At 41.3% G+C, this 9,811-nt stretch overlaps 1 protein-coding gene across 1 annotated transcript in view; it reads left to right on the top strand.

Annotated features, from left to right (window-relative positions):
• The first annotated feature begins 315 nt into the window (after positions 1-315).
• The window catches only part of adamts16 (ADAM metallopeptidase with thrombospondin type 1 motif, 16), a 53,888-nt gene continuing 44,392 nt past the window's right edge, over positions 316-9,811 (top strand). The window contains exons 1-3 of the mRNA XM_008323248.3: positions 316-3,117; positions 3,279-3,369; positions 6,532-6,890. Of these exons, the coding sequence (XP_008321470.1) occupies positions 3,031-3,117; positions 3,279-3,369; positions 6,532-6,890 (537 nt within the window). The 5' untranslated portion in view covers positions 316-3,030. The remainder of the gene's footprint in view (positions 3,118-3,278; positions 3,370-6,531; positions 6,891-9,811) is intronic.

Here is a 9,811-nt window from a genome sequence, read left to right as displayed (position 1 = left end):
TGCTATTTTTGTTGAACAGAAATGATAAAAAATACAAAAATCAGTTCAATTTCCCCACTTTGGAACTGATAAAGAACTTATTTAAAGTGAAGACATTTTGAACCCTCTCTCCCATGAGTGTTCCCATGCCCCCCACTTTGGAAACCACTGCCTTAAACCAAATCCACCCTTTAAATAGTCTATGGGTAATGTCCTCCTCTCTCTCTGTTGTCGCCATTGTACATTGTCTGTGCTTGTACTTGTTGTTGTACTTTATTTACTTGGTTTGTGAACTTTAAAGTCTCTGCTCTAAACTTCACAATAAGTGTAGGTGTCAATCATCTGTCCTTCAAACGTGGTAAGAAAATTAGTCTGCATGTGTCTGAACAGACAAAGAATGTGAAATTTTGTTAATTATGAGACAACTGTTTGTCTTTGTACATCCAAACATGATTGCTACGACAGGCGATCCGGTGGTTGGAGCTCATGTCGAGCAGTAAGACAGACAGACAGACAGACAGACAGGCAGACTGACGGCACACCGATGGAAGCTTAAAGGTTCAGAGGTCAAATCACTCAAGCTCTGTTTCACCTTTAGGAAGTTTCAAAAATGCACAATACTTTTAAAAAATGCAAGTTGATCTCCTATCTCCTACAATGAAGAATGTGTAGTATTTTTAATTGTGTTTCTGTGGGTTACTTAATAAGTTCACTGTTGTCCCAAGCCTTTAAAGTACAAGACCTTTTCATACAAAGTAAGGGAGTAACGGAGAACAGAGAAATCCTTTCTGACTTGTATCAAGATTTCTGAACCTCTGACACCCAAACATCACAGGAAGTGTCCTCACACACTCCTCTTAAATGTTAAGGTGAAAAGACAACAGTTTATTGTTCACCCTCTGCGCTAATATATTCATTAAATTATCTTCTAGCACTGAATGTTTTCCAGGATGATGGGGTTAGCTGGTGTCACTCCCAGCAGTCATTGGACAGAAAGGGTCACATTTCACACACGAAGTACATGCAAACTCCACCGTCAATCAAACAGATGAACTCCTAGCCATCAGAGGACTAACAGCTTGTTTTACTTTTTGTCCCCTCTGCAGATTTGTAAACAAAGATTTTTTTTTGAACCATTTTCCTTCTGCAGCTTTGAAGAGGTTGACCAGGCTTTAAAACTGGGAGGAACTACATGGGCCGTCATATTTACAATCATCTCTGATTCCCTCAACTCAGCTCCAGAGACTCTGACTTGGTGCCAGAAAGATCACACTGGATAAGCCGTTACACATTTATTGCTCCTGCCACACGGCAGAAAACTCATCTGGTTTTCTTTTGGGAGTATGAAATGCTGCAGAATATGAAACAAGCGCTCCCAATTCTTTGGCTCCCACACTCCAAAGCACTTCCATGAATGATTGTAGGGAGTTAAGAAAGGTTGGCAGGCTGCCTATCAGTGCAGCTGCAGAAAACGGGCGAGATGGGGGAACGACGAGTGGATTAAGGAGGGTCAGAGTTTAAATTTTAGACTGTAATCCATCACAAATTACTGATTACCTGCTGCAGGGTGTTATCTGTGGATCAGCCTTGGACCACAGAATCCGACTACTGGATTGTAACAGTTGCATTCCTGTGTTAGCAGTGGTGTGGACCTAAACCAGTAGTCGCTGCGGTCTTTAAACAATGCACTGTTCTGGCTCCATTTCAATCTATTCCTTCCTCCTCCTTCCTTGTTGTTGACCAACGCCCTCCAATGTCCTCTCTTCCTGGACACAAAGAGCTTTTCTATAATCCTTAAAGATTATATATTGTCAATTTGACTAGTTTGTTTGTGGTTATAAATAGTTTGAGAAAGAACTGTGATATTATAAGGTGCATAGGAAATTAGGACTAATACCTTCACTAACCTTTTCAAGACTATTAGACACTTAACCCACCTTGGGAGACTCGGAACAATTCTGAATCCATGTGTGTCACATAAAGGCTTTAATATCAGCATTAATAGTTTTGTTATTAGCAGAAGTTCAGATCAGATTTGATCTCAGCACCAAGAAAACAGTTTATTTAGGAAAGCTCGCTATTAAACATGTACTTTAACTTTGATTAATTCAACCAATTATATTGACTTAATTAAAATTTCTAATTTTATTTTTTGTACCACCTAAATAATATAGTTTGTGATTTAACTCGGCCAATCTGCCTCGATGAGATAATTTGACACATTTGACCGATAACTTGAACGTAAACAATGTGCATACGTCATGTGCCTGCGTTCTACGCCATGCTCCACCACGTGTGACGTCGCGCGTTGATTAGCTACGGAAGGTACGAGAGACTGCGCGTAGAAACAAATGCAGTAAGAACAGTGTCTGTAGCTTCTTGTGATAATTAATTAACTTAGCCGTTTGGTTAAGGGGGTAAATTAGAAACGTGTATATATGCGTTACCTCCTTGGAACCTGCGCTTGGAAACAAACCTGCCAGTCAGCACAGATCCTCGACCTGATTGGCTACTGGATTTTGAGGAAGAAAGGGAGAGAGAGAGGAGGAGGAGGAGAGAGAGAGAGAGAGAGAGACGCCAGGCTTGTGTTCAGACTCCTAGGGGGCCCCTGTGCAGCTTTCTAAAAAGTCTGCTCTTGCCAAGCAGAGAGGCAGCCTATTTAAGACAATCACATGATTTCACTGGGAGTCAAAATGGTCCGCGGGGGTCAGGATAGAGAGAGAGACTGAGCGTGTGTGCAGAGGGAGGGAGAGAGTGAGTCGGGAAAATGACTGGCCGAGAGACGAGACTTGACTTCATGTGATTTTTCTGCCCAAATCAATTGCACTTAGACATGTATGCAGACTTGTATGGAACAACCCAGGGGTATTTGTATGTACAATCCGTTGATGCTTCATTCATTACAAGTCCTGCTCTACTGCTGCTGCTGCTGCTGCTGCTGCTGCCGTGATCTCTTACCGTTGGACTGCTTTAATTGAGCGCTTTTGGATTATTGCAAAGTGGCTGCGTAATACTGGACTGCGCGTCTGTGCGTAAAGGTGATCCACAGACATGACTCTCCACCGGATTGGTGCAGTTGACAGGAGAATTTGGATTTCGCTCTTCTTCCATCTCTTTTGTTTCACCACAGCGGGCACAGTAAGTCTGTTGTATATATGTGTGTCAGCTGCGCCTGCGAGCTCATGCATGCAGAGCTCATAAACTTGTCAACACTCGGTGTGACAAAGAGCCGACTTATGGATTCATTTTTTCAGTGATTATTCCTCCAGTACTCTTTACCTTTTGTTTCTTTCTTGCAGAGTTTGTCTTGGAGTAATACTGCTGTCAGCGCAGAGTCTCTCCAGGAAGCCTCGGCTTTACTCCAAATTCTCAACTTACCTCAACACACAGGTATGCCGCGTGTCAACTGTTGGACAGTGTCTTTGTGAAATTTGTGACATTTGTCACTTTGTCCGAGGTTTTTAACGGAGTTCGTGGTTACTGAGTTGTACAAATTGTGAAATAATAAAAAAAAGTCGACAAAAAGCTCCTCATCCATTCACAATATCAAAAAGCGCTCACCTGCGCTGCGCACTTCTTGTATTCACCGCTGGGGGGCGGCCTGCGCCCTGACACAGGGGCATCACTACCTGCCGCAGCCGTGGAGTTTCATAATCAGTCAGACATTACATTAAAATAACGGAAAATTAGTCAAACGTCTAACGATTTTTTTTCTTTCCTGGATTTACTTGTAGAATAATCCAAACAAACACCAACTGTACTGCTGCAAAACAATGATAATGAATCCATTGTATTTGCTGTAAGGCAGTGGAAAGTCAGCCTGAAGGATGATGCATGGGAGCCCTGCTGGAGCTGCCTCGTCTGTTCAGTAATTAGTGCAAGCAGGAAGCGATACTTTCATCTGTTGTTTGTTTAGCAGATCTAACCCCATGTGGTGTGCTGAGTCAGCGTGTGTTTCTGGCTGTGCATTAGTGTCCCAAAGAGGTTTGGGTTTTGTTGTTTGTTTTGTTTGGTTTTTATTTTTCCTTTTTCTTTTTTGGTTACCATGAAAAAGGCCCGGCGTAAATAAATAAATATCAGACGACTTTCTCGCTGGGAAACATGTGGAGATGATCTAAAACAGAAGTGAGAGGAAGCCCTCGTTTCTGTTTCAAATCTTCTCACAGTCATCATGGGCTTTTACAACCGCTGCTCATTGTCAGTATGTTTTAACATTCGTGCAACTGGCGCAGAGACGGCGTTCCCATGTTCAGACCTTTGTTACATCTAAGCAAAGGTGCCTAATGGTTGGAGCCCCTGTCAGTACTAATCGCACTCAGGAGCTACTAAACCAACATCCAAGCCATTTCAGAAGGTTGTCTCCGTCCACCAGACAACTTTGTCTGTGTGTGTGCATGCATGCGTGCATGTGTGCCCACATGCGCTCACTCTGTTCCTGCAAACTCTTTGTTTGTATACTGTCAGACATGGGTCACTGCAGATGGTTTTGGAGTTAGGGCGGTACGAACACACACAGAGTAGGTGCAAACGTGTTTGAGGGTGTGTTTGTGTTGGGGGAGGTTGACAAGGTTACACAGATAGGAAAGACCATTTTGGGTTTTATAGGTTAAAGCTCTAAGTGTTTGCTCTCCGTGGTCAGATAGTAGCTAGGGTTCAGGGTCAAATGTTAATTAAATATTGTTCAAGTTGACCTTGGAAATGTCCATGACAGTACCATGGATTGTCCTTGGAAAACTATAGAAAAACTGGTGTTGTTTTAGATAGATAGACAATAAAAAGTACAGAGGTGAGAGACCTGATCTGTGGCAACAAATTAAGCTAAAGATTAGCCAACATTTAGCAAAAACCATGCTTAGTGTTCTATACCAGTGCTTCCCAAAGTTTTTTCTGGGGACCCATATTTTAAAAATCACAAACCTTCGTAACCCAAGTCAATAGACATTATTCGTAAACTCCTGGGAAACATGTTGCAAGATTACCTAAAAAAAAATCTCTTGCGACCCACCTGAGGGTCATGACCCAGTCATAGGGAAACAATATTAAAGTAAGAAGATATCAACAAATACCTTATTATACAACACAAAGTAAGAAGATATCAACAAATACCTTAAAGATGAAAATGTGTTTCTTTGTTTTATTAATACACTTTAGGATAAAGCAATTACAAGAGATATTTTTGTTTTAAGACTTACCATATACGAAAAAATACAGTCCGAAAATCCACAACCTTTAAATAAATCATCCTCTAATAAGGACGTGTCCTATTGTGTGATCAGACTTTATGTCACCTAACCCAAACTGCACTGTACAGTCATGTTTGAACCAGTGGTGTCACACTGACGCTGATGACACACCGTCTATCCCCCTGCATGTTTACTGCCATCGACTGCAAAAACTTGTCTGTCTATGTGCTATATTTACCACTTATTCAGACTCACTGTGTACAGTGCAAGTGCCTCTGCCTCTTGCCAGCTGTTAGTTCAAGGCTGCTGTTATTTATGTGCACTTTGAGCTGACTGAGCACACTGGCCAAAAAACACTTACAAAATCAACAATGACACAGTTTCTGATGCTAACATGTTGGTTACTCATTGCCTTTAGAGCGGTGTTTCTCAAATAATAGGTCATGAACCCAAAGTGGGTCACTGGGCCAAATGTGGTGGGGCCCTCAGAATGGATACATACCACTTGTACCAATTTTGTTCTACAGTTCAGCAGCAAAAATAACCCTTCGCTGACACTGGTTTATCATTGTAATGAGCCACCTTTGGTAAAGTTCTGTACTACCTCACTCCTGCCGATGCTGAGTACTGGTATGTAAACGTCATAACTGGACTCGGTATCACTGAGTACTCTATAAAATTGAGGTCATGACTGAAAGACTAAGGTAATACTTTGATTCCAGATGGATTAGGGCATACACATGTATACTATCTTTAAGGCGTACAACGGCTTAAAGCTGTGTGTGCTCTGTATGACACACTTCAATGTCACTAACAAAGCAAATGCACAAATATGTGTTCTATTGTACTCAGTTATCCTTAGTGTGAAGAGGTTTTATCTCCAAACTCCTGCAGTATTTTCCCAACCAAAACAAACACATACCTCTTTCTAGTCATACACAGTAGGCCACTGTCCCATGGTACAGGACTTTGGCGTACTCAGAGGATGCACAAATGCTACTGTGATGACTTCCACTGGCGTGTCTTTGTGGCCACTGTGTGCTTTTAAACATTTCAGGTATTGAAGGCCTGGTCTGTTACCTGCCACCAGGCCTCTTTATCACCTGCAGTTATACAGCCTGTGGGCTAGTAAAGCCTACAGTAAAACCCAAAGTCAAACATGATTCACTCTCTGCTGAAAGATCAATGTTGGAATTGTCTTGTTCCTTTTCCTGTAACATTTTACAAAGGTATATGAGGCAGGCCAAAGAGAAATTAAGGAAGTGGCAAAAACAATCACATAAAAAATAATGGCATTTACTGCACAACCATCACGTAGTCACTACTGTATGTTGTTTTTTGTATCAATATCTGCCTCCTCTTTCCTCAGAGTATGAGATTGTGTCTCCATATGAGGTGGACCACCAAGGCCAGTACATCTCACATGAAGTTGCCCACCATCAGAGGAGGAGACGGCGCAGATCCCTGAACCCAGATGAAGCCTCATCAAGCACTAATAGTGACAGTGAAACGGTCCACTTCCGTCTGAGTGGCTTGGGGCAGGACTTCCACATGGAGCTGAGCACGTCGTCAGAAACCCTGATTGCACCTGGTTTCACCGTCCAGATCCTGGGAAAGAACGGCACCAAGAGCCTCAGGGCCTACCACCAGGACGACCTCTGCTTTTACCAGGGTTCACTTAGGTCGAGGGTCAACTCCTCAGTGGCACTGTCCACATGCATGGGGATGGTGAGTCTGAGTTTGAGCAGCCTCAGGTTGCAGGAGAGTTTGTATGTGTGGTTATCTCCTAATCAGTGAGCATCAGTGTCATTAAGGTTTTATTAGTTGACATAAGGCGGTGATTAGAACCATCTGTGGGAGTGATTGTTTTTGCACTAAGTAACAGGGACAGTGTTGACTCCAGCCTCATTCAAGGTCTAAGAGGAAACAAAACATGTTATTTTAAACAAGTATTTAAAGAGTAATGTCATAAACCTTAATATAATAATGAAATGGACATATTTAGAAGTAACTGTTAATTATAAAGTCAAAGCATATCAATAAAAAAGTCAATGTAAAAATAAGACATAGTTCATAAGGTAATATAATTACATCCGCAAACATGTTTTTGTTTGTTCGCTCCAGCAGAACGCGATGTCAACCTTTCGTTTTTACCTTCTTGTTTAAAAAAGAACCTGAAGCAAATCATTACCTGAATCGATGTCAACCTTTCGTATTTACCTTGTTTAAAGAAGAACCTGAAGCAAATCATTACCTGAAAGGACACGTGTGTGAAACCGTATGTGAATTTCTTAACTCTCTATAGGGAGCTGTGTGAGAGCGGCGTCACCATGTCAGTAATACACAGTGTTAACTAGTGTTCACCATCACCAGTCATGGTTTATTGTCTATTTTCCTCTTAGTAGGTTAGTTATGTACACACTTGAAATGGTGTTTTATTGCCGTTGACCTAAGGCATGCCATTGTGACCACAAGTGGTTCAGGAAGTTATTTATTGATGGTATAATGATGTGAGAATGACCCTCTTTTATCTTGTAGGGAAGTTACTATTTTCTGTTAATTGTGTTAATTATGACTGTGGAATAGTGGGTTTTTTGTCAGTTTCAGTTTGTGTGACTCAGCAACAGTGAGGATACACCGTGCATTTGTTAGTGTTATACTGGCCCTCTTGTATTCTGGAACAGAGAACAAAGGAACCCTAGTTATTCCACAAAACAAATCTATAATCCTCTTAGTCTTAGCTCAACTGATATTATGTTAAAACTTAAATGCCCCTGCTTCAAAGGCAGGCACCGAGGGGGGGCAAAGAGACGAATGAGTGAAAATATGCCCAATAGTGTATCTGCTGAAGGTATTCCTGACATTTACTGAACAAATCAAAAACACAATTCTGTAAATGCTTTTAATTTTTAAACATGAGAACGTGAAAATGTTGCTGCATTTTATGAGCACATCCAAGTGTCACACTGATGTTACACTGTGAAGCCGGGGAATGACACGTCTCAGGGGATGTTTCTGCCTCTCTGTGTCTGTGTCTGTGTGCGTGTGCGTGTAAGACCAGAGCCCAAAAAAAGATTTGGCCCAAATGTTCAGGGTTGTAGACCGTAAATGTGGTTCTCACAAATGAGGCCAGTAAAATGCAGAGGGTCAGTAAATCAATGGGAATGTGACATTTTCCAATGTGAATTTGAGGTTTGCAAAATTCTACCAGCAGACTGATGTTTTTCTAGTTATGGGAATAGCTCAAGATAGTTACTATTTTGAGGAAATGTGTCTTTACAGGGTCCAATATCAATACCCATACGGAGTCAGAATAATGATTCATGTAAGGTAAGAAGAATAATTTATAGGTCTCCAAACTTTTATCAGGAAAGATTAATAAATGAAAATAAAAGAAACTAATAATAATATATAATAAAAAAGAGAAGTGTTATAAGTTACAGCTCCAGAGGTGCTGCTATAACATGTTTAAAGGAATGGACATGGAATTACACCGAAGACCTTGGTTTTGTCTTAAATTTTGAACTCTCCAAGCTAAGATCGTTGGAGCCCCAATCTATAGGGAATCAGTTCTGTCTCCGACCTTAGGAATTTTTACTACAAAGCATCTTTAAAACCTGCTTTTGTAAGAGTGGTTTTGACTTATCCCTGGAGACTTGGCTCATACGTTTGTGCTTTGGTTTTGGAAAAAAACTGATGATGCTGAGGACTCATGTACAACAGTAAGACAGGTCGTACTGATACTTCTGTCATAACCAACACTGGGATAATCCCTAAAGTCACTTGTTAAAGAGGGAGTACAACTGGACAGTTTGCCAGTCTATCGCAGAGTCACATACAGAGACAGACACTCTCCCTCACACTCACACCATAGGTATGAATGTGAGGGAGGGTCTGAATGTTTTTGGACAATGGGAGAAAATCAGTGAACTAGGGAGAATATACAAATACATCAATGTTGAATCAGCAAACAGGTCTTGGAAACATGTATTATTGGTCTCCTACCAGATAAATGTGTCTCAGTGCTATTGTAAATCCAAAATTAATCCAGTTAAATGGAGCAGTGATTCTCAAAGTAGGGGGCAGGCCCTTCCTAACGGGTGTGGAGCTTTAGCAGAGGGGCCCAGCAAACCAAATACATTTTTGTATCCATATTTTCTTAACTATATTCTACAGTAGAAAAAAAGACAGTTCTAGTGGTACACCAGGTCCACTGGCATTCTAGGCTCGTGTTTTTAAATGGCCACTTAACACTATCGTCCTTTCAAGATTGTGCAGCAAACCATGTGGAAGTTTAAGTGAATCCACTGGGAGTACAATGGTAAGAATGCTACATTCTTCCAGGGCAAAGACATACTGTATGTCAACCTCTCACCATGATTCTCAAGGCACCCCTCATGAAGTTGTTTGTCATATAGAAAGGTTATAGAAAACTCCAGGCAACCCTGGTGAGTCCCATTCCAAAACACTTAACATTATCTGGAGTCAATATAAAAAAAAAAGTATGGCTGAATATGGTTCAGTGGTTTAAGAGCTGAACCGACTGCGCCTTCAAACAGATCTTTCTTTACCATCTTGTGCGGGTGTGTTTAACAGCGTGGTATGCACTAACAGTATACAGTACATACGCTTTCTGGGCTCCAGATGTT

The sequence above is a fragment of the Cynoglossus semilaevis genome, chromosome 13, assembly GCF_000523025.1.
Source record: "Cynoglossus semilaevis isolate Cse_v1.0 chromosome 13, Cse_v1.0, whole genome shotgun sequence".
Classification (NCBI taxonomy): Eukaryota; Metazoa; Chordata; class Actinopteri; order Pleuronectiformes; family Cynoglossidae; genus Cynoglossus; species Cynoglossus semilaevis.
Note: the sequence above shows the minus strand (reverse complement) of the source record. Positions and strands in the feature narration are given on the sequence as shown.